Raw genomic sequence first — 22,581 nt, forward strand, 5'->3', positions numbered from 1 at the left:
TACAAATGGAGATTTCCCTTATAAATGTAAATGATTGTCTGGCAACTCCTGGCAGGGCCATCCAGAGAATGTGGCCAGAGAGACAACTTTTGATAAGATGGGCTTGTTGGTGCCTTTTCTATTGTAACCTCTATCCTATATTATCTTTACAGCCATCATGATAGAAGATCTGTTCCAGGAAGGAGCCACCATGTCAAATTCTCTAGGCAGTTAGTGGGGGAGGTCAAATGTCCCTCAGAGAAAACAATCAAGGTAAAGAGATATATCTTAGGATGGCCAAATCTTGATCTCCCACACATGCAACATATATATAAAGTACAGGAAGGCTTAATAATAAAATGAACCACCTACCACCTAATTTAAGAACCAAAACATTACTTTTGAAAACATTCAAGCTCCCTTTGTGTCCCTCCTGGATCCTTCTCCACAGAGGTAACTCTACCCCACGTAACTAATCCGTTGATTGTTATAATTATCATTTCTTCATTCCTTTTCTTTCTTTTTATTTTTTTTTTATTTACTTTTGTATGTGTGAGGAAGATCAGCCCTGAGCTAACATCCATGCCAATCCTCCTCTTTTTGCTGAGGAAGCCTGGTCCTGGGCTAACATCCGTGCCCATCTTCCTCTACTTTATATGGGACACCGCCACAACATGGCCTGACAAGCGGTGCGTTGGTGCGCGCCTGGGATCCGAACCCAGGCCGGCAGCAGGGGAGCACGCGCACTTAACCGCTACGCCATGGGGCTGGCCCCTTCTTTCTTTTTAAAAAGGAGTTTCACCACAACCACATATATACATTGGCCTCAACAATATAATGTTTATTTTCCCTTGTTTTTGAGCTTTACACAACGGTATTATATTGTATATAGTCTTCTACAACTTGCTTTTTTTCACTCAATATTGTTTCTAAGATTCATACTTGTATGTGTATGTTCTATTACTTTCACTGTTTTGAGTTATCAGAATTTACCTGTTTTCCTGCCGTGCACATTTGGATTGTTCCTCCTATAATTTTTGCAATTATAAACAATACTGCTTTGAATGTTCTTGTTAAATGTCTCCTGGTGCAGGTGTCTTTTACCTAGGTATGGAATTGCTGGAGCACAGGGTGTGAGTAAATTCAAATTATTTTCCGAGGTGGTTATATCTGTCTTCACTCCCAACAGCAAGGTATCAGAGCTCCTATAGTTCTACATGCTCAAGGCTGCTTAATCTATGACACTTTAGTAGTTTTAAATGGCTTCTCATTGTGATCCTAATTTTTACTTTCAGACCTCCAGTGAACTTGAGCATCTTTCATGTGTTTATTGGCCATTCCAGTTTTCTCTTTTGCAAAATGCCTGTTCATGTCTTTTGCCCAATTTCTACTGCGTTGTCTTTTTCTCGTCGAGTTGTAGGGACTCTTTATATATTCTAGATGTCGCTAATATATGTGGCTAATATCTTCACCCAGTTTGTGACTTGACTGTTCCCTTTCTTTATGGTATGTTTTGTTGAACAGACATTGTTAATTTTAATGAAGTCATATTTATCAATCTTTCCTTTTATGAAAGTTTTGTCTTTCACATTTGTTTCTTTTTTTCTCTCCCCACAGCCCCAGTACATAGTTGTATATCATAGTTGTAGAGTTGTAGCTCTTCTATGTGGTATGCTGCCTCACTGTGGCCTGATGAGCGGTGAGTAGGTCTGTGCCCAGGATCCAAACCGGCGAACCCCTGGCTGCCGAAGCAGGAACGTGCGAACTTAACCGCTACGCCACCAGGCTGGCCCCTCACGTTTGTTTCTTTAATCAGCATTCTGTTGGGTACTTGAGGAGGACATTCTGTACATCTCCTGAGTTTTCTCTCTGTCTAGCTCACTGCTCTCCAATATTCTGTCCTACAAACTCTGGCTACTTTGGTCTCCCCAAACTCATCTTCTCAACTCAGGGAGTCCTCTGGGCTCCAAATGGTTCTCTTCACTGTCATCTGGAAACTCGCAAGGCAATACATAAGCTGGAGCAGTCAGAAGATTAATCTCATTTGTTTCTGATTTCTCAGAGATTACTCCTTCGTTGCCTGATGCCCAGTGTCTTGAAAACGGTTGTTTCATATATTCTGTCCAGTTTTTTTGTTGTTTCAGCCAGGAGGCTAGATCTAGTCTCTACTACTCCATCATGGCCAGAAGCAGCAGTCTTTCCACATCTTGTTGATTTATTCCTAGGTACTTTATATTTTTTGTTGCTACTCTTAATAGCTTTTAAAAATTATATTATATAACTGTTGCTGGCATGCAAAAATGCAATTTGTTTTTGTTAATTTTATATCCAACTACCTTGCTGTGCTCTTACTAAGTCTAATAATTTATCTGTAGATTCTTTTGGGTTTTCTATATAGGCAATCATATCATTTACAAAATGACAATTTGGTTTCTTCCTTTCTAAATGTTATACTATTATCTTATTGCACTGGCTAGATCCCCTGATGAAGTGTTGAATAGAAGCAGTGATATTGGGTATCCTTGCTTTATTCCTGATTTTAAAGGGACTATTTCATCATTAAGAATGATGTTTGCGGGGCCGGCCCAGTGGCGTAGCGGTTAAGTGCGCACACTTTGCTGTGCAGCCCGGGGTTTGGATCCTAGGCGCGCACCAAAGCACTGCTTGTCAAGCCATGCTGTGGCAGTGTCCCATATAAAGTGGAGGAAGATGGGCAGGGATGTTAGCCCAGGACCAGTCTTCCTCAGCAAAAAGGAGGATTGGCGACAGATGTTAGCTCAGGGCTGATCTTCACAAAAAAAAGAATGATGTTTGCTATCAGTTTTTGGTAGATATCCTTTCGCAGGTTTAAAAATTTCCTTTTCTGGGGCCGGCCTGGTGGCGTAGTGGTTAAGTTCGCGTGCTCTGCTTCCAGGGCCCGGGTTCGCAGGTTCAGATCCCCGATGCGGACCCACGCACTGCTTGTCAAGCCATGCTGTGGCAGCATCCTGTATAATGTATAGGAAGATGGGCACGAATGTTAGCCCAGGGCCGGTCTTCTTCAGCAAAAAGAGGATTGGCAACAGATGTCAGCTCAGGGCTAATCTTCCTCACATAGAAAAAAAATTTTCCTTTTCTTCTTGGTTTGCTAATTACTGTTATCATGAATGGGTGTTAGATTTTTATCAAATGATGATTTCTTATCTATTGAGATTATAATTTTTTTCCTCCTTTACTCTGTTAATGTGGTAAATCTCACTTGATAGATTTTTCTGATGTTAAATTTGGTATTCTTGGAATAAATCCAGTATGTTCATGATGCATTTATGTTTTAGCCATGGTCACACTCAGTTTTCCAATATTTCATTTCAGATTCTTGCTTCTATGTTCATGAGTAAGATTAGCCTGTAAATGTCCTTTTTTTACTTTGCTTGTCTGGTGTTGGTATCAAGCTTTTTCTGGCCTGATACAATGAGCTGCAGAATATGCCTTTTTCTATTCCCTGGAAAAGTTTCCATAAGATAGGAATGATCTTCCATTGAAAGTTTGATAGAACTTGTTAAAATCATTTGGGTCTGTTGTTTTCTTTGTGGGAATGTTTTTAAATATTTATTTCATTCCTTTAATATTTATGGTACCATTTAGGATTTCTATATATTAACACCCACATACATATACACTCAGTTCTATTATAATGCTTGTTTTAAAAACAAATTTGTTATAACACAATTGCTATATTAGGGAACAATTAGAGCATAACATGAATTTCCTACTGCTTATACACCAGTTTTGTCCTTTAGAAACAGTAGGTGAACACAGACAGCTGGACCCAGCTGAACTGACTCCCATAGGAATACGCAAGCGTGCACACATAATGCATTTCAGACGTCTAGCAGGCGGCTACGTCAGTTCACCGTGTGTGTTATCAGCCACACTCATCCATATCTGGGGTTACTTTTGTCCACTTTCAGATAACTTCTAACATTTGATAATAACCCACAAGCTGCAATCCTTTCTTTCCGTTCCATAATCCACACTCAGTGTATATGGGGATGGGGCGGTGGAGTCAATGGAAGAGAAAGGAAACTAAGAAGACACCAAGTTTTTGGTTTTGGTGATGGATATACGCTAGTGTAATTTACCGAAAATTCAGGAGGCAGAACAAGTGTGGGGAGAAGCTGATGAGTTCCACTTTGGATGCATGATGCTGGAAGAACACTCAGATGGGCATCTGATCTTCAGCTCTGTGGATCTGAAGGTCAGCAGAGAGCTCAGGATTAGATATAGAGTGGTTGGTATATAGGTGGTGATAGCGAATGAGATCACACGGCCCTGGGAAGCCCGAGATGACTATAGGGCATCAAAGGAAGAAGAAACAAAGGAAAAGACAGAATGAATGGTTAGAGATGGTGGAGGAGAACCAGGAGGGTGGTGTCATGCAAGCCAAGGGAGGACAGAGTTTTGAAAAGGAGTGGTCAGCATTAATGGCTACCAGTCATCGAGGGTTTCCTTGGCCAAGTATTATCTCACTTAATCCTCAAAGCCATCCTGAGATATAGGTAATAGTGTACACATTTCTTTCAGAAAAGAAATGGAGGCTCAAATTTGTTAAATAAGTTGAGTAATCACACATGTAAAAGATGAAAGCAACATACAAACTCCTATGTCCCTTTCTCCAATGCTGGAGTTCACCCTGCCAGGCCGCGCTGCCTCCTCCAGGGGGAGGAAGAGGCCGGGTTTACTGGGCTAAGGAGGGAATGGCAGGTGAGGGCGAGGAGACAAGGCTCTGGTGGCAGCAGGCAGGGGGAGAAGAGGACACTAAGGGAACAAGGAAAGGCTGGTTTTGTTTGTTTTAGGATGAGGGCAATATGAACATTCACTTGTTCATTCAGCAAACATTTATTCATATTGAACATTTACTTCTGGACACTGAGGATATAGCGGTAAAACTCGAGGTCCCTGCCCTCGTGATGTTTACATTTTAGTGGGGGTGTCAAGCAATAAACAAGCCATTGATAAATATATACTGTGTACGGAGGTAGGAACTACTAAATCCAGGCCAAGCAGGTAGAGCTCCGAGTGCCAGGGTTGGGGAAGGGAGTGGTGGGTGAGCAGGGAAGCAGGAAGTGACACTGAGCAGTGACCTTGAGGCCATCCTAGGGACTAAGTTGATGGGATGCAAGGGTGGGACTGAGAGGGTCTTGAGCAAGTGAAGAGCATGATCTCCTGGATTTAAGTGGCAATGAAAAAGGCAGTGGAGAGGGAGGGAGAGATCCTTTTCCTCTGAAACAGGAGGAGGGGCTCTGAGGTTGGATGTCAGAAGAGCGATGTGGCATGTGGGGAGGGCTTAGTGGGCAAATGTGAACCAAAGGTGGGCGAGTAGCAATAACGGGAATTACAGTGGAATCAGAGCAGAGAGTCAGGGGCAGGGATGCTGGTTTGGTTTCAGAGGAGGAGTGGTCCTGGTGATCCCGAAGTCTGGGATCAGCCATTCCTCCAACACATGTTCTAGCACTGGCTCTTTCCACAAAGCTTTGGAGTCAGGTCGACTTGGATGCAAGACCATGTCCACCACCAACTGACCTGAGGCAAGTTGCTTAATCTCTCTAAGCCAGTGTCCTCATCTGAAAACAAGAATAATAGTACCCGCTTCATAGGGCTGCTGTGAGGAAGAAATGGAATAATACCTTTTGGCCACCCCATGGTGGCCTCCTGTCTCTGAGATCTAACCCCTGACCCCTAGAGGTGGCCCCGTGCAGCTGTCCTTGTCTAGTATAGCTCTGCTCCTTGAGACTGCACTCCCCGGAAAGATAAGTAACCTAAAATGTGGCACAAGCTTCTGATCCTACCTGCATTGCCCAGGTTTCCAAACAAGGCATAATAGGATAACTTGGTACCTTGCCTTCTGTCTTACCAGGTGCTGTCTCCACATAGCCAGTGATTTTCCAGCGTTAAGAAACTGTTCTTTGTGTGTGTGTGTGTGTGTGTGTGTGTGTGTGTGCACGCGCGCGCACAGCGTGGGGTGAGCAGTGCTTCGGGTCGGCCCCTTCCTGAATCAGTGACAAGAAGCTGTGATCTCAAGGATCAGATACCCATGTCAGTGTCACAAGGGCCAGAGAGTTCAGGCACCAGACAGACCAGGTCACACTCTGTCCTCTCACTCTGAGGTCAGGTTCCTTCTCGAGCTACCGTGTACGTGGAGGAAGCGAGATGCTTTAAGCTCTGAGGGGCATAGCCTGTCCGAGTGTGAGTCTCGCACCTAGGAGGCAGCCAGAGGTCTAAAGAGGAAGTGGAAGGGGGCCTCGCCCTGGGTGGTGGGCTCAGGAGAGCTGACCCCATGGAGGGGACAGAGCTGGGCGCTGAGGAGAAATGCAGGGGGATAAGTCTGCATCTCCTGGTCCCCCCTTTAGATGTCTGGGCTCCTCTAGGACGATTTGCTGGGGCATCGGGGCCCCCATGGGTTCCCTAACTCCTCCGCAGGCCACAACCCACACGAGCCACCGTGGCCTGCTTCCCTGGACCACTCTAGAGTCTCAAGTTTTTGTCTCTTCCAAAGGAAAAAAGGAACCTGCCTCTCACACGGCCTCTAGAAAACTGTAGTTCCTTCCTGTGCTTTTATAAAATAAAATTTCAGAAAAATATTTCCACAAAAATAACTTTTGTTCATAACAATGATTGATCTTTGGTGGCTCGATATCAGTCTGTGTCCACTTCTAGAAACAGAGTGTTGTCAACTTATCTGAAGAAAGGGAAAGGCTTGAGAAGCACCTCTCATGCCCTGCTCAGTCTTCTCATTCCCACTGCTGTCCCTTTCACTCCCTCTGGGGTCTCTTGGCCTCACCGCATCTGTCTGTGTCTCTCCTAACCGGACATCCCCAGCACGTCCACCTGTCCCCACTCTGCCCATTCATGTGGTGTCTGTCAGCCTCTCTCTCAGATGTCTACTGCAGCATCAGAAGGAACAAGAGGTCTGTGTGTCTGTCCTGTCAGGTGAGCAGGTTGTCCCGCCAGGTGCTCCCACGGGGAGTCTTCAGGCCAGGCTGGTAGGGGCTTCCTTTTTCCAGGAATAGTTGCTAGTGGGATGCTTTCCAGGTCAAAGGTTGCCTGGAGCTGGGTAGGCAGGGGCACCGGCCTATCTGAGATGGTCTGTGGTCAGCAGGCAAGAAATGACAGATGGAGATCCTCCCAGGCCAGTCTCTTCAGGAGACATCAGTGAGGACTCCATATCCCAGGGGAAAATACAGGCCATGTGTAAACTGCAAAGTAGAGGGGCTAAGGGGCTGAGAAGACGCTGGCTCCTGCAGTTCCGGCTCACAGAAGTCGCACACTTCAAGCGAGGCTGTAGCTGGTCCTCCTGCAGGAGGGGAAGAAGCCAAAGAGAAGGACGAGCGTGGAGTGGGGTCTCTGTCCTGCCACAGACCCCTATGGAAGTGTCAGTTCCTTGTCTTCCTAGCAACTCCTCCCCTTCACAACCCGTGTATAAAGCCACAACCCTGTTGCTCCCAGGCCCATCAGGCACGGCCCCAGCCATGTTTCATTCCCTGAGATTAACGCAGGAGCTTGGTGTTAGTGGCTGAAGAGTCTGAGGCCATCCACACTGAGCAGTGAGGGACCTGGGACGATGCCACTTCCTGCCTGCCCTGTGTAGTCCTCTGTATGTACATGTGCTCATATCTGTAAGTGTGTGAGCATCAGTAAAAATGTGGGCACTGCTCGTGAAAGTCCGCGGCACCAAACGTTGTCACTGAAGCACCTGCTTGGCCTCAGGCTCTGTGCTGGGCTCTTGGGACACAAAAATGAATCAAACACAGCCACAGCCTTCAAAGTCCCCACAGTCTCCCGGGAAAGCCAGTCAGTGAGCAGATCGTCCTCGTGCAGTGGGATTGGTGCTCTGGAAGGGGGAAGGACAAGGTTCAGGGAACTGCTCAGCGCAGCCTGTTGGGGGAAGACCGGAAGACGACCCCCGGGATTCAGCTCCCAGGCTGGAGGATAGTGCCATTCACTGAAACAGGGCACAGGGGGAGGAGCCAGTCAAGGGAAGAAGAAGAGTTCAGTTTGTGGCTCATTAAGACTGATTGCCACATTGTGGGACATCAGGTGGAGATGTCCATATGAGAGCCAGACATGTAGATCTGGAACTTGAAGGAAGTGTGGTGGGGAGGGGCAGCTTTATGAGTCACCAGGCACAAGAGGTGCTCGGGGTCATGCAAGTAGATGAGGAGCCTGGGGTTATGGAGAGCAAAAGGAACAGGGGTCAAGAAGGGAGCCCTACCATACCACCACCCAACAGGTAACCAAAGGAAGGACACTGAGCAGGGTTAACCAGAGTAGTAGAAGAAAATCCAGGAGAAGATGACCTCACTGAAGCTAATGAAAGAGTCTCCAAAGGCAGAACTGTTCAACTGTGTAAATCCCACAGGGAGGCCGGCAGACTGCATGGTCAATCCCACACCGATGCACGTCAGTGTGCCTCCCTGAGTGTTGGTGGCCCTACTGTGTGTACCCGTATGCCCACCTCCGAAGGCTCAGTGGGCGAGAAGTGTCCTGGCTTGGCTCCTTTAGAGTGGGGCCGACCATGAGGATGCAGAGACCAGTGAGGATCATGCAGGTGGGCACAGCACCAATGAGGACCTTGAGGGTCACCACCACCTGCTCCGCCTGTTTGCAGGCTCCTGCCTCATACCCCGCGAACCTGGAGAAACACCATCCCGTGCGTCCAGCTCAGATTCTACCGAGCATGGCTTCCTGGGGGAGGGGGTCCCAGATTCCCCACCCCCACACTATCCTGAAACTTGGATTCATTTCCTGGCCAGATCAGCCTAACTATGGTGGAAGGGAGTGTTGAGAGAATGGGCTGGCCAGGGAGGAATTCAGAGAGAACTGAGAAGGTGGGGAGCTGAGGTTTCAGAAGGGATACAGCCCCAAGAAAGGCCCCTCTCAGTCATGTGCACAGAGAACCCTGGGGCAGGTGGTTCTGCCACACTCTCCAAAGAGCAGAGCTTGGACCCTATGGGTGGCCCCTGGCTAGCTCGGGTGGAGGACTCTGCCCTCTTCTTCCCACCCCACTAGTCTTTTATGCCTCTGGTACAGCCCAGCTCTGGGACTCACTCCAGACTGAGAGTGGAGATGCCCAGGGCGCCTGCGCCTGAAAGCTTGGTAAAGAAGACATAGGATGAGTAGAAGATGGTCTCCAGGCCTGGCCCATGCTGGTGCTGCAGCTGGAAGTCATCCACCACATCTGGAAGCATGGACCTGGGGGTGGGGACTGCAGAATTATCCCTTTATCCCCTTGACAGCCACCAGCCTGTGAGCTTTCTGAAGACAGGGTTCAAGTCAGATTCATCCCTGGGTCCCTGCTGCCCAGGACCAGGACTGGCCCACCTAAAGCCAGGGAATATGTGTGGTTGAATCCCCGTGCCGCACACCACTACCCACCGTTCTTGTCATCTGGTGCTGTTTTAGGAGGGCTCCAAGGATGGAGCTAGTGGCCTCCATCTCCTGCAAGTGGGAGCGCCCCTCCCCAGCACAGGCTGGGAATGGGGGCCTGGGACAACAGGTTGACGTGAAAGAGGGCATACCCATTAGGAAGGACATGAAGCTCCCACACCCCCTCCCCCTCACTCAGCCTACCAGGGTAGCAGCAAGGATACAGCAATGCTCACGCCAGATCCAAAGGCCACGACGTATGCTACGGGTGCTGTGGGCACAGCGGCCAACAGGATTGCAAAAGGCACCATCACCTGGGGAGACAGACACACCAGCTGCTCCCTCCACCTGCCCCCTCACCTGCTCTTTCATTCACATACTCACTGGTGTTTACCAATGACACCCCCACCCCTCTATGCCCTGTCCTGTGCTAGGCACTGAAGTCACAAGTGAATACAGATCCAGCCCTGCCAGCCCCCAGGAAGCTCAGGCTCCAAGGTCACCTCCCTGCCCCACCCCCACTACCTCCCCTGCAGCCAGTCCAGGCCTGGCTTCCTGCCTCACTCACACAGATCCCGAAGGCTGACATCCTCTTCCCAAATCGCTGCAGAACCCACTCCCACAATGGGGTGCTCACCACAGCCGAGACCTGTGAGCAGACAGAATCATCACAGCTGGGCCGTCGGCCAGTGCCTTCACCCAGGTTCTCAAAGCCCTGGCTTTTAGGAGGAAGGCCCGACCTGGATCTTGCCCCTGGTTGGAACCAGTGGCTATGACCTGTATGACCCTGGCCCCAGTTCCACCCTCTGCTGGAATGCAGGAGACTAAGACCACAGCAGAGTCCAGAATGTTGACCATCAGAACTCTGGCCACACATGTCATGCCCAGGACCATCAGAACTCTGGCCACACATGTCCCCAACTCAGGCCCCCGAGTGACCTTGCCCCTGCCACCCCAGGTCCTCTCACCAGGATGGTTAGCACCAGGCCCTGGACGTGGTCGTGTAGCCGGGAGGCGTGTGTACAGAACAGGACCAGGTAGCTCTGCTCCACCTGAGGCCGACAGGAAGTGGGCGTGTACAGGGAACAGCAAGAACTTGGAAGTCAAGGGCAAGGCCTAGTTCTCAAGCCTGGCCTCCCTTTGGGACTTCGAAGTGCTGCCACCATCATGCATTCCCCTCTCCCACAAAGGACACTTATCGTGACACAGGTATAAACACCATTCCCAGCCCACCCGCCCCTGCACAGCTAAGATGGGGTGGACTTTACCACCCCAGACACTGTCAGCTTCCTAATGTCTGGGCCCCGACCCTCCCCAATCCCACAAGCTCTATCTAGGTTTCTCTCCTCCCAGCACCAGCCTCTCCGGGCCACGTGCCAGCCACTGGTTTCTCCCTATTAAAACTCAAGCCTACTTGTGTGCGGTGGGGCCAAGAGACTGAACCTGAACCGACACAGGGCCAGTATGGCTGGAGCTAAGCCAGTGGGGATCGGCCTGGCCAGAGGTACCTGAACGGCTGCCGAGATGAACAGGAAAGAGATCACCAGCTTCAGGTAGGGTGGGTGCCGGACAGTGAGGCCCAGCCCAGCCAGGAAGCCCAGGCCCTGGCCGGAGGCGGGGGAGGAGGGGTCTGCAACACAGGAAGGTGGCCTCTTGGCTTGGCAGAGTTCAAAACCAAAGCCCTCACCCAAGAGGAGCCCTGCCCCCAGCTTCTGCTTCTCACACTCTGACCGCACCCCCATACCTGGTCGCTCCTTCACGCCCAGGTAGAGCAAACTACTGCACACGGGGTAAGTCAGAGCAACCACGGCGGCTGCAATGGAGTAGAGACGAGTCTGCGGGACAGGACAGAACTGGGGTGGGGGTGATGTCTCCAATCCATGGAGGTGGGGACACCCAGGGGCAGGGCAGGAGTGCCTCCCAATGGAAGGAGAGGGACCCTCAGCCCAAGCCCATGGATGATGGGTGCCCCTCCTCCCAATCACCCAGCAGGAGAGATTTAAGGGCCCAGAATGTTCTTTCTGCTGACCCTGTGCCTCCTGCATACATCCATGCCACCAGGGGTCTAAGCCTTCTCTCTCTCATTTTTTTAAGCAAACATTCATTGCTGCTGACTTCTCCATGCTAGACCCTGAGGTTACAGTGATGAATAAGTGACTCCTGTGCATCCACAAGAAGGGGCTCTGAGTGCGGGAGGAAGACAAATCCATGAGCAGACAGTTACAGCACAGTGCCACACACAACCACCCAGAGAAATGTCTCAGACGGAAACGGTGCTGCCTGTCATTCAGGGGAAGATACATACAACCCATACAAAGACATGCATGGGAGCAACAGTCACCCAGTTCAGGATAGAGGTTTCCTCTGGCGAGGGGAGGAAGAGGGAGATGGGCAGGGCTTCACCGGTGTGGGTCCAACACTGTTGCACAGGGCCCCACATTCAGAAGAGCACTGCATTTGGAGCTTAATGCTCTGCTGGTGCTTTCTTGAAATTCTTGATGATTTTATCTATGAATTTGTGTTTTGTAAGTCAAGTCTATGGGAAAACAGAGCTGGAGCCACCAAGAGGTACCTGAATGCTTTGCACCTTGGCTCACACCAGGCTCTGCCTCCAGGGAGCAGCTTCTCAGCCTCCTGCTCCCCTCTTCTTGGCACCCCAGGCCCCTACCTCTCCAACCCAAGGCCTCTACCACCCTCCATTCCACCCCCACCCAGAGCCACCCAGTAGCTTTGGGGGGGGCTTGTAGAGGCCTGAGTGGGGCCTGGGCACGGACGCAGGGAGGGTGGGTCTAGGAGGACAAGGCCAGGGCACACCCTAGCCTGGCAGCACATGATGGGTTCTGAGGGCAACTGGGAGGGGCCTCTCACCCACCTGGATCCAGGCAATCTCTTGGTCGGGGCAGTGGGCCGTGGGAAGGGGAGATTGACTTCCCCATGCTCTCGGGGGCTCTGCACTTTCATTTTGCACTGTACATAGGCAAATTCTGTAGCTGGCCCTGCAGATGGGTCTGCGGATGGGTACACAAGGACTTCACTGCAATGTCATCTTAAGCAGGCAGTGGGCCATGTGTGTTGGTGGTATTATTCTCATACCATTGAGTCTCAAAGGTTGGTGGGGGTTAGAATCCCCTGGAGGGCTTGTTCAAATATGGATTGCTGGGCCCCATCCCCAGAATCTGTGAATCGGTAGGGCTTGGGTCGGGTCCAAGAATGTGCACGTGATGCTGATGCTACTGGTCCCGGGACTACTCTTTGAGAACCACAGCTTTATACCTTTTTGTAAATCTGAAATACTTATTAACTCAGAAACTAGCAAACAAACAAGAATGCCAACACAGAAGGGTGCAGAGAACACTGAGGACAGGCTCACAATTCCAAGCCTGGAGAGGGGCAACCTGTGCCAGCCCTGAACTCCTGTTCAAGGTCGCCCTGACTGTGCTGGGGGAAAGGCTGGAGGCAGCCACACTGTGCAGGGGGCTGATGCAGTAGTCAGGGCAGCGGGAGAGATGATGGTGGCAGGATCCAGGATGTGGCAGTGGGATGCAGAGCAGTGCACTGACTCCAGAGATATTTGGCCTAAAACATGGACAGGACTTGGTAATAGGTTGGAGTGGAGAGTTGGGAGAAGGGAGGAGGAAGAGATGACTCCCAGTGTTCTGGGGGATAGTGATGTCATTTGCTTAAGTAAAAGGGGGGGAAATTGAAGATGAACTTAATGGATAACATAGATGCATGTCCCCTCATTGCTGAAGGGAGATCTGCTCTGAGGGGAGAGAAAGCTCCCGGTTTCCCTTCTCGGTTCACACTGGGGGTGGGGTGGGGTTGGGGGAGACAGGTCATAGGAGGGGCTTTACCCAGAGCTCTGCAAGGACACCAAACCGTCCCGCTGCTCCTGTCCCCTGCCCCTGCCTGTGGCCCTTCCCCATCCCCGTCCCTTCTCTGGAGTCCGCCTCCTCCCCTGCAGATGGCCTGGGATCTGCTGTTTTCCCTTAGTTTAGAAGGCACCCAGGCGGAGGAACAGAGTTGGCAGAAGGACGCGGGGTCCTCGGCTCAGCCGGAGGAGCAGGGAAGGAATGAAAGGCGCAGTGTGCAGAGCTGCGCCCCAAAACGACGGCGAAGAGACTGGGGGAGCAGCGGCCCTAGAAGAGGGAGCCCCGCAGGGCACTCACCGCGTCGGGGGAGACGGCGACCGGCCCGGGGAGCGCGGCGTCCTCGCACCTGTGGGGCCCGTGTGCGCCCGACACGATGAGTCCGTGGGCGGCGGCTCCCATCAGCGTCCCCGCCATCTCCATGGTCATCCCTGGGACAGAGCGGGGGAGGTGAGGAGCTCGCCGCCCCGGCAGCGGCATCCCGCCCCCCACGCCCCCGCCTGCACTCACGGTACGCGGTGGCCGAGTCCCGCTCCCTCGGGCTGGGGGTCAGCAGCATGGTGAGCGCCGTGTAGGGCACCTGGAAGAACTGGGGCGCCCGGGCGGAGCTTAGCATGGCCTCCTCCGCCCGGAAGCCCACCAGGGCTCCCCAGCTCCCGAGGCTAGGGCCCACAGCCGCCCTGTCCCTGCCTGGCCACTGCGCTGGGCTGGCACACCCCTCGGATCCCCTCAAGCTCAGAGTTAGGGGCTGAGGGCAGGAAGGGCACCCAGCCCAGAGACCAGCGGGCCAGAGGAGCTAATGGTAGATTGCCAGGCGCTGGGGAGCAGGTGGGGGCAGTGGGCCCCTCTGGGACACCTACCCCTGCCACACACACACTTCAGGCACAGGAAGGGGGGCCGCCTGCTTACCGTTGCCAGGGCCTGGAACAGGCAGTAGGAGGTCGTGTACCAGAGGCCTCGCAGGCTGGTGAAGGGGGGCAGGAACCACAGGAAGAAGTAGGCCAAGGCAACTAAGGGCGTGCAGCCCAGGACCCTGCAGAAGCGCGGAGGAGGTGGGGCTCGCGCAGCACCCGGACAGGGGATGCAAAAGGTGGGCCTGGAGCAGCCTCACCCCTCTGGGCATAGCCCTTTGCCCCTGGAGAAGCCCTGGGCTGGGGCTCTCAGGGCGGCAGCCACAGAGGGGAAGAAGTGACCAGTGGGATGTGGAGGTAGCCAGGGGTGGGGGGCCATTCGCTGCAGGACTCTGGCTGAGGCCCTTGGGTGCTCACTGGTGCCATTCCCTGTATCAAGGACCTTGGAGCACGAGCAAGCCGTATCTCCTCCGTGAGACTCTCCAAGACCTCCGGCCCACCCTGGCCACACTTAGGCCCCCGGCCAGGCCTAGGAATCTTGGAGGCTTTGTCCAGCCCTGTGCCGTCTGATGAGGGAGAATCTCCAAGAATGTCTCTGAACTCCTGCATGACTCACTCTGACCTAGTCCAGTTCCCAGTCCCCTACTGTCCAGTCTTGTCCTCTAACCATCCACAGGGTTTTCCACTAAGAAGCAGGGCTGTGACAAACACAGTGACCTCAGGCCAGGGGTGGGTGCCAGGATCCCAAGGACCGTGGGGCTGCTCACCAGGGCATGAGTCGTCCAGACCCTGTCCTCCTGCTTCTGTTGATGAAGAACCCAGCCACGGGGTCGGCAGCTGCCCCAGACACCTTCCCTCCAAACAGGACAAGTGACACCTGGGCAGCAGGGATCTGAAAGGGACAGGGAAGGGGACAGCCAAGCCCTGGCAGAGTCAGAGAGTGCAGGCTGTTCGCCCCTCAGGAGGGAGATCTGGAAATTTGGCCAGGGGCAGTGCCATGGTGTAAAGGTCTACTGGCCTCCTCCCCAGGGCACTAATCCAGATGGTTCTTGGGGCACATTTGTACTAGTGAAGAAAGGGGCAGGGGGAGGGAGCCGACAGCTGCACACTGGCACATTCCCACTGTTACTCATGCCCCGTCACTTCTGGAGAAGACTGGAGGGACCCTCATCTGGGGTAGCTCAGTGCAAGAAGGATGCACCTAGGCTGACAGTCAGAGGTACACTTTTTGTTTCACAATTAAAATGTTTTATTGATTTTTCTGATTACATAAATGATACACTCATTATGAAAACATTCAAACAGTACAGAAAAATATTGAGCAAAGCTCATGTGAAATCCCACCATCCTGAGACAACTGTCAGAAGCATTTTGATGATCATCCTTTCATGCATTTATGTGCATTTGCAATTTATAATTTTACGTAAATGCAACCATATCAGTGTCATTTTAAAAAATCATGGATACCTTATTAAAAATTTCTTTTTTTCTTACCCTCTATCCTCTACCATTCTTCTATAGCCAGCATTAACAGCCTGGTGTATATCCTTCTGTAATTCTCTCCATGCTCATTTTTAATCATGTACAGACACATACACACATATGGTCACACACATACATATAAGGGGCATGTCTTTGTTTTGCTAAAATGGGATCATTTTACAGACTCTTCTGTAAAACTAACTTTTCTCTCTTTTTTTTTTTTTAAATTTTATTTATTTATTTATTTTTCCCCCAAAGCCCAAGTAGATAGTTGTATGCCATAGCTGCACATCCTTCTAGTTGCTGTATGTGGGATGCGGCCTCAGCATGGTCGGAGAAGCGGTGCGTCGGTGCGCGCCCGGGATCCGAACCCGGGCCGCCAGCAGCGGAGCCGCACACTTAACCGCTAAGCCATGGGGCCGGCCCAAACTTTTCTCTCTTGATAGTGCATCATGGAAATCCCTCCAGGTCAGCTGGTATAGCTCTAATTCATTCCTTTGAATGGCTACATAATAGTCCATTATATTGATACAGCACAAGTTATTATCCAACTGCTTCTATATTGTTGGGCATTCACATTGTTTCCCATTTTCCCACTACAAACAGCCTATAATAAACATCCTTGAGGAGGCTGCCCTCAATACCATTTGGCTTTTCGTCAGGCTCGAGTCAGAAGTGCTCTCTATTGAGGATGGTGGGGTGGAAGGACCAGACACCATGGAAGATGGGAACGGGGCTTCCTGGGCTGCTGCCCACACTCACCTGTGCCACGTCTAGCAGGAAGAGCTGCAGGTAGAAGGCTGTGGCGCTGGAGGCCACCTGGTTGGGGACCCCGCCAACGCCGTAGCACACTTTAGTACAGAATGAGAGACGACCAGCTCTGTTGTCCTGGGGGAGACACAGGAGCTAAGCCCTCACCCCCACAGACACACAACAGCTCCCCACCCCCCGACTTCCATAAGCATCCTGAGATCCCTATGTCTTGAGGGCTTTTCTAGAAACCTCTCAGTCCTAATTTGCCCCAAATCATCTTAAAGGGAAGTGAGACAGAAAATAGAAAAAAAAAAAAAAATCTAAACCATGACCTCTAAATGTTTGCAGGGGGAAGTTCTTCCTTATCTCGCCCCCTCAGTGCTTCCTGCTACAGTATTTTATTTTCTGAGCCAGCAAGCAAGAGTGAACTGGGGGTCAGGACACCTCGGCTTGAGCCCTTTCTTTGCCACCAACTCCCCGTGTGACCTCGAATAAATCACTTTCTCTCTCTGTCTCATCTGTCAAATGGACTATTCCCGCCAACTTCGCAGGGTTGTTTTGATGAGCAAATGAGGCAATGGCTCCGGGAGCAGGACTTTTCAAGCCAGCTGTTGAACCACTGGCAGCCTGAAATCAGCCATGGTGAGAGTATCTACACCACAGAAATCAGCAAACATTACAAACCAGAGCTTCTTTTCCTTTTTCTTTCCTCCCTAGAGACTGTTTACCAGCCCACCACTGAAATGAACCAATGTCTATGATCCCCAAATGTTTGTACAGCATGAGCCCTAAGCTATTCACCAGACTCCAGAATGGAATATTCGACTGCCTACTCACAGCCCCACATGGTTGCCTATCAGGCATTTTTCAGCTTAGAGTGGTCAAAACACGGCTCCTGACTTCCACCCCATTGTCTAGACCAGCTCCTAACCCTGTTGTCCCCATTGTGTTAAATGGCCCCAGTGTCCACTCAGGAGCTCAGGCCACAAACCTAGGAGACGCCCTTGATTCCTCTTCCCCATCCCCTGTCTCATCCATCAGTGAGGACTCCTAAGGGGCTTCCCTGCTTCTGCTCTCTTTCCCTACTATCCACTCTCCATCCAGCAGCCAAAGTACCTTTTCATCACATAAAGCAGATCGTGTCTCCTCTCTGCTTAAAACTCTCCAACAGCTTGCCATTACGGTTTGAATAAAACTGCAAGTCCTTACCATATAGCCTACAAGAGCCCACCTAGTTGGTCCCCACTCTCTTTTCTACCTCACTTCAGATAGCTCTCCTCAACCATAATGGCAGCCTCCTTCCTATTCCTCAAAATGACCATGCCTGTCGCCGCCTCGGGACCTTTGCACGTCCTGTTGCTGCCTCAGGGCCTTTGCACTTCCTGTTCCTTCTCTCTGGAAGGTTCTTTCTCCAGGTCTTTGCAGAGCTGACTCCTTGTCATTCAGGTCTAAGCCTAAATGGCCTTCTCTGAGCACCCAAGTCTCTCTCAATTGTAGTTACTACCTGGTATGTTCTTATTTATTTCCTGCCCTTCTCCACCAGAATATAAGCTCTCTGAGAGAGCATGAACTATAACTTTTATTCACCACTGTGTCCCCAGTACGTAGAATAACACTTGGTGTAGAGCAGATGCTCAATATATATTTGTTGAGGGAATAAATGCCATGAAGACACTGTGTAAAGTTCTATTTCTTCCAAAGATGCTGGGAATCCTTCTTTTTCAGTCTTTGCTTGGGGGTGGGAGAGTGGAGAGGACTCTGGCTTCACCCCCTTTGGTATCTTGCAGGACACCCCAAACGGGCTCTTTTGAAGGGAAGGTCTTCCCAGATAAGGGTTTATCACATCCTTAGCACACGCTTCCTACCCACAGAAGAAAAGCACACACGAGGCAGGGTGTGGTCTCCGTTTCTGACATTTGTGTGAACACTATTTCAACTTCCAGAAAACCTGAACACCAGGCAGAATCCAACTTACAGCCCTTCCTCCAGCCCCATAAGGGGACTCTTATTTCCCCTTAAACACACCTAGCAAAAGTTTCTGGCACATAGAAGGCACTCGAAAGACAGAAAAACAAATTCCAGCTGAAACTCGGTGCATGATACAATCTCGGAATCTTGAGGATGACAGTTTTACCTGCTTGTCCACTTTAGAGTTAGACGGACCTGGATTCAAATTCCGTGTCTGCCATTTCCAGCTGTGCCACCCAAGGCCAGGTACTTAAGACGGCTAAGCTTCAGTTTCCTCACATGTGAAATCGGGATAACACACCCCAGGGTTGTTGAGAATCAACGCTGGCACTTCATTGGCAATGTCAGTTTTCCCTCTTGCCATTCATCTCACTCTGAATTTCTAAATTTCACTGGGAAATGAGAGACTCCTTATCTGGGTTTCTCTGTTGGGGCCACAACCCTTTGCCCTGAGGCGCCTGAAAGGAAGGCCTGAGTGGACATAGGGAACTGAGGCAGTGAAGTGAAGCCACAATGAGCGCGGTCACACGGAGTGGGGGTGGATTTTAGCGTTCAGCAGAAAGCTCAGAGGTCCTAACTCCTCTCCAACACAGCCAGCCACCCTTGCCCCATCCCCTGGGTTGCCACATGCCCTCCACCCTCACCCCTGGCCTGGCTGCCAGGAAGGACATCGCGGGGCAGTCTCCCAAAGCAGAGCCTGGTACCTGGACAGGCCGGGGTTTGAGAGGGTGCTAAGCCCACACCACCTGCCCGGAATGGGGGAAGCCTCCTGGCGCACGACTTAAAGTGCGACCTTCCCCGGGGTTCAGGGGGCCTCCGGGAAGACCTGGAGTGCGGTGGACGAGAGCCCTAGACTGGGAATCAGGAGACCAGAGACTGGCCCTGGCCCTGCCTGACTAGGTGAATGAACCCAGCAAGTTTCTTCACTTGTCTAGGACTCAGCTTCCCATCCTGCTCTCCGGCTCCCGAATATCCTCAGCTGCCAACCGAGGCAGTTCAAAAGCCCGAGGGCTCGGGCGCTGGGCCCCCCGCGCTGCCCCTGGCTGGATAGAGGGCTGCCCTCTGGGTGCCCGCGCGGGAGCCCAGCGCCCCGTCCGTCCGCCTTGCTCAGCCCCAGCTCCCCTCGCCCCCCGCTCCGCGCTCACCGAGCCGGGCTCCACGGTGGGCGCCTCCAGCTGGGGCGCCGGCGCCTCCACTGCCGGGGCCGGGCTCCCTCCAGCGGACGCCGCCATCGCGCCGCAGCTCCGACCGCGGCGGGCCCGCCGCAGTTATCGCCCGGCCGGCGTCCGGGCTCCGCGGAGAGGGCGGCTCCCGGGCGGGGGCGCGGGGGGGCGAAGGGCCGCACCGCCGCCGCGGGCAACGCGCGGGCAACCGGGAAGCCGCGAAGCCTGCCGCTTCATTTCCCAAGGGAAAAACGCCAAGAGCCCAGATTCTCTTCGGGGGAAAGGCCAGGAAGTCCCCGAGGACCGTTTTCCTTGGGGCATGTCCCCGAGGGAGTGAAAGCCAGCCGCGGTTGGCGCTAAACGCTCCTGCTAAATCCTCGTGGGTAAAAGTCACCAAATAAGTTTATTTGAAAAACGAAGCACTAGAACTGACTTGTTTATACTAAGATTATGGCTGAATAGGCTTACAACCTGCAAAATTTAATATCGGATGCCTGAAATACACAGTTCCCAGCCTCAGAGAGATGATGGGTATGGCCATGTAACTAAGTTCTGGCCAGTGAATGAAAGCAGAGTGGGCAATTCCCAGCAAGGTCCTTAAAAGGGAAGGGTCACATCATATACAAAACTTAACTGAAAATACATCATAGACCTAAGTGTAAAGGCTAAAACTATAAAACTCTTCAAAGAAAACAGGAGCAAATCTTCCTAATCTTGGGTTAGACAAATTGTTCCTTAGATAGGACACCACATGCACAAGTTGGACTAGATCTAAATGAAAAACTTTGTGCAGCAAACCAACAAGTGAAAAAGACAAGCCACAGAATGGGAGAAATATTTGCAAATTGTAAGGACTTGTATTGGAATATATAAAGAACTCTTGGGCCGGCCCCGTGGCTTGGTGGTTAAGTGCACGCGCTCCGATGCTGATGGCCCGGGTTCAGATCCCGGGCGCGCACCGAGGCACCACTTCTCCCTCCATCCTGAGGCCGAGTCCCACATACAGCAACTGGAAGCATGTGCAGCTATGACATACAACTATCTACTGGGGCTTTGGGGGGAAAAATAAATAAATAAAATCTTTAAAAAAAAAAAAAAAGAACTCATAACTCAACAATAGACAACCCAATTTAAAGATGGGCAAAGGATTTCAATAGATATTTCTCCAAATATAGACAAATGGACAACAAGCACATGAAAAGATGCTCATGTCATTAGGGAAACACAAAACCACAAGACACCACTCCACTAGCATGGCTATAATTAAGAAGACAGACAATAAGAAGCGTTGGGGAGGAAGTGGAGAAACCAGACATTGCTGGTGGGCATGTAAACTGGTGCATTTGGAAATGGTTTAGAAAACTTGGGCAGTTCTTCAAAAAGTTAAACATGGAATTAGCATATGACCCAGCAATTCCACTCCTAAGTATATACCCTAGAGGAAACATGTTCACACAAAAACTTGAAAACAAATGTTCATCACGCTATTATTTATAATAGCCAAAAAGTGGAAACAACACAAATGTCCATCAACTGATGGATAAATAAAACATAGTAGGTATATCCATACAATGGACTATTACTCAACAACAAAAAGGACATGGATGAACCTTGAAAACATTAAGTGAAAAGATGCCAGTCACAAACGACCATGTATTGTATGATTCCATTTATATGAAATGTCCAGAATAGATAGATTTATAGACAGATTGTGGAACTGCGGTTGCCTAGAACTGAGGGTGGAGAATGACTGCTAATGGGCATGGGGTTTCTTTCAGAGGGGATGAAAGTGTTTTAAAATTAGATTGTGGTGATGATTGCACAATCCTATGAATATACTAAAAACCATTGAACTGTACACTTTAAATGGGTGAATTGTAAGGTATGTGAATTACACCTCAATAAAGTTTTCTGTTTTTTTTAAAGGAAAGGGGTGTGCTTCTTCCTACTGGTTGAAATGTAAATACAATGGCTGATGCTGGTGCAGCTATCTTGAGATCTCCAGTTAGCTCTAGCCGAGGCTGGCAAATTAACAATACAGGAGTCTGATGGGGCCAGCCCGGTGGCGCAGCAGTCAAGCGTGCGCGCTCTGCTTTGCAGGCCTGGGGTTCACAGGTTTGGATCCTGGGTGTGCACCGACGCACCACTTGTCAAGCCATGCTGTGGCGGTGTCCCATATAAAGTAGAGGAAGATGGGCACGGATGTTAGCTCAGGGCTGATCTTCCTCGCAAAAAAAAAAAAAAAAAGAAAAAGGAGTCTGATGATTTCATGAAGTTGCTCTACCAGCCCCAAACTTTCCCTGCAAAGTTTTGCATGGGAAATAAATAAAATCTTATTTCGTAAGTCACTATTATTTTGGATTTTCACAGCTAAATATAATCCTAAAGTATATACTATCCAGTCTAAAGCAAGTCATTCCATTTTCTATGCCTCAATTCTTTTTTTAAAATTGAGGTTGACAATTATTTAATGTAACTGACATAACATTAAGTTTCAGGTATACAATGTAATGATTCGACATTTGTGTATATTGTGAAATATGCCTCAATTCTTTAATATACCAAACGGATACCTTCTGTTTCCTTGAATGCAGCCCTATCAACAGTAGATAATTAGATAATGCATGTGCTAAATATTTAATTTCTTGGAAACTAAACATAAACTCAAGCTGAAGTTTCTTTGGATAATCTACTTTAAAATATATCATTTTATATGCATTTTTAGTAGGTTTGGAAACACTTCATTCCTAATAACTGTACTTTGTTGCATATATTACCACAATTTTAATTTTGAAAGGAAGTGGGTAAAAAAAAATCTCCATTTTTTTTTGTTGCACAAGAATATAATTAAAATAAAAGGCATTTGTTCCTAACAGCTATTATTCTATTTAAAGTAATGGTATGTCCATAATGCAACTTTTAGTTAAAGACAAATAAGCTAGATTTCAATAGATAAAACAGCAGGATTACAAGAAGCCTGCCTTTTAATTAAAACAAAACTAAAGACCGATACACTTAAAAATATCTGCAAGGATGCACACCAAAATGTTATTAGTGGTTATCTTTGAATGGTGGAATAATGGGTGATTTAATGATCATTTTACCATATCT

The 22,581-nt window shown here is 50.1% G+C and overlaps 2 protein-coding genes across 3 annotated transcripts in view; one reads left to right on the forward strand and one right to left on the reverse strand.

Moving 5' to 3' along the window:
- Positions 1–3,281, forward strand: part of WDCP (WD repeat and coiled coil containing) — a 28,614-nt gene extending 25,333 nt beyond the window's left edge. The window contains exon 4 of the mRNA XM_087437098.1: positions 153–3,281. Coding sequence (XP_087293224.1) covers positions 153–214 — 62 coding nt within the window. The 3' untranslated portion in view covers positions 215–3,281. The remainder of the gene's footprint in view (positions 1–152) is intronic.
- Positions 3,282–4,333: 1,052 nt separating this feature from the next.
- Positions 4,334–22,548, reverse strand: MFSD2B (MFSD2 lysolipid transporter B, sphingolipid). Of its 2 annotated transcripts, none has more exons than XM_087437101.1 (14): positions 19,453–22,548; positions 16,349–16,474; positions 14,872–14,996; positions 14,163–14,286; positions 13,764–13,842; positions 13,554–13,684; positions 11,129–11,219; positions 10,893–11,014; positions 10,353–10,436; positions 9,953–10,033; positions 9,589–9,698; positions 9,067–9,210; positions 8,474–8,650; positions 4,334–7,312 (listed from the first exon to the last, which is right to left on the reverse strand). In XM_087437101.1, the coding sequence occupies exons 1-14, from the start codon at positions 19,537–19,539 to the stop codon at positions 7,288–7,290; spliced, it is 1,506 nt and encodes a 501-aa protein (XP_087293227.1). In that variant the 5' UTR covers positions 19,540–22,548; the 3' UTR covers positions 4,334–7,287. The 2 variants fall into 2 exon arrangements, with proteins under 2 accessions (XP_087293227.1, XP_087293228.1); XM_087437102.1 differs by having other exon boundaries at positions 19,426–22,548.
- Between the last annotated feature and the right edge of the window lie 33 nt (positions 22,549–22,581).

This window comes from Ceratotherium simum, chromosome 11 (genome assembly GCF_057802395.1).
Source record: "Ceratotherium simum simum isolate JZ-2026a chromosome 11, ASM5780239v1, whole genome shotgun sequence".
In the NCBI taxonomy this organism is placed as follows: domain Eukaryota; kingdom Metazoa; phylum Chordata; class Mammalia; order Perissodactyla; family Rhinocerotidae; genus Ceratotherium; species Ceratotherium simum.

Coding starts and splice junctions, on each gene's coding strand:
- MFSD2B (XM_087437102.1), bottom strand. CDS start 19,539: ATGGCGGCGTCCGCTGGAGGGAGCCCGGCCCCGGCAGTGGAGGCGCCG. Junction 13,843..14,162: donor TGTTCCAGGCCCTGGCAACG/GTAAGCAGGCGG, acceptor CGGGCGCCCCAG/TTCTTCCAGGTGCCCTACAC. Junction 8,651..9,066: donor ATCTCCACTCTCAGTCTGGA/GTGAGTCCCAGA, acceptor GTGTTTCTCCAG/GTTCGCGGGGTATGAGGCAG.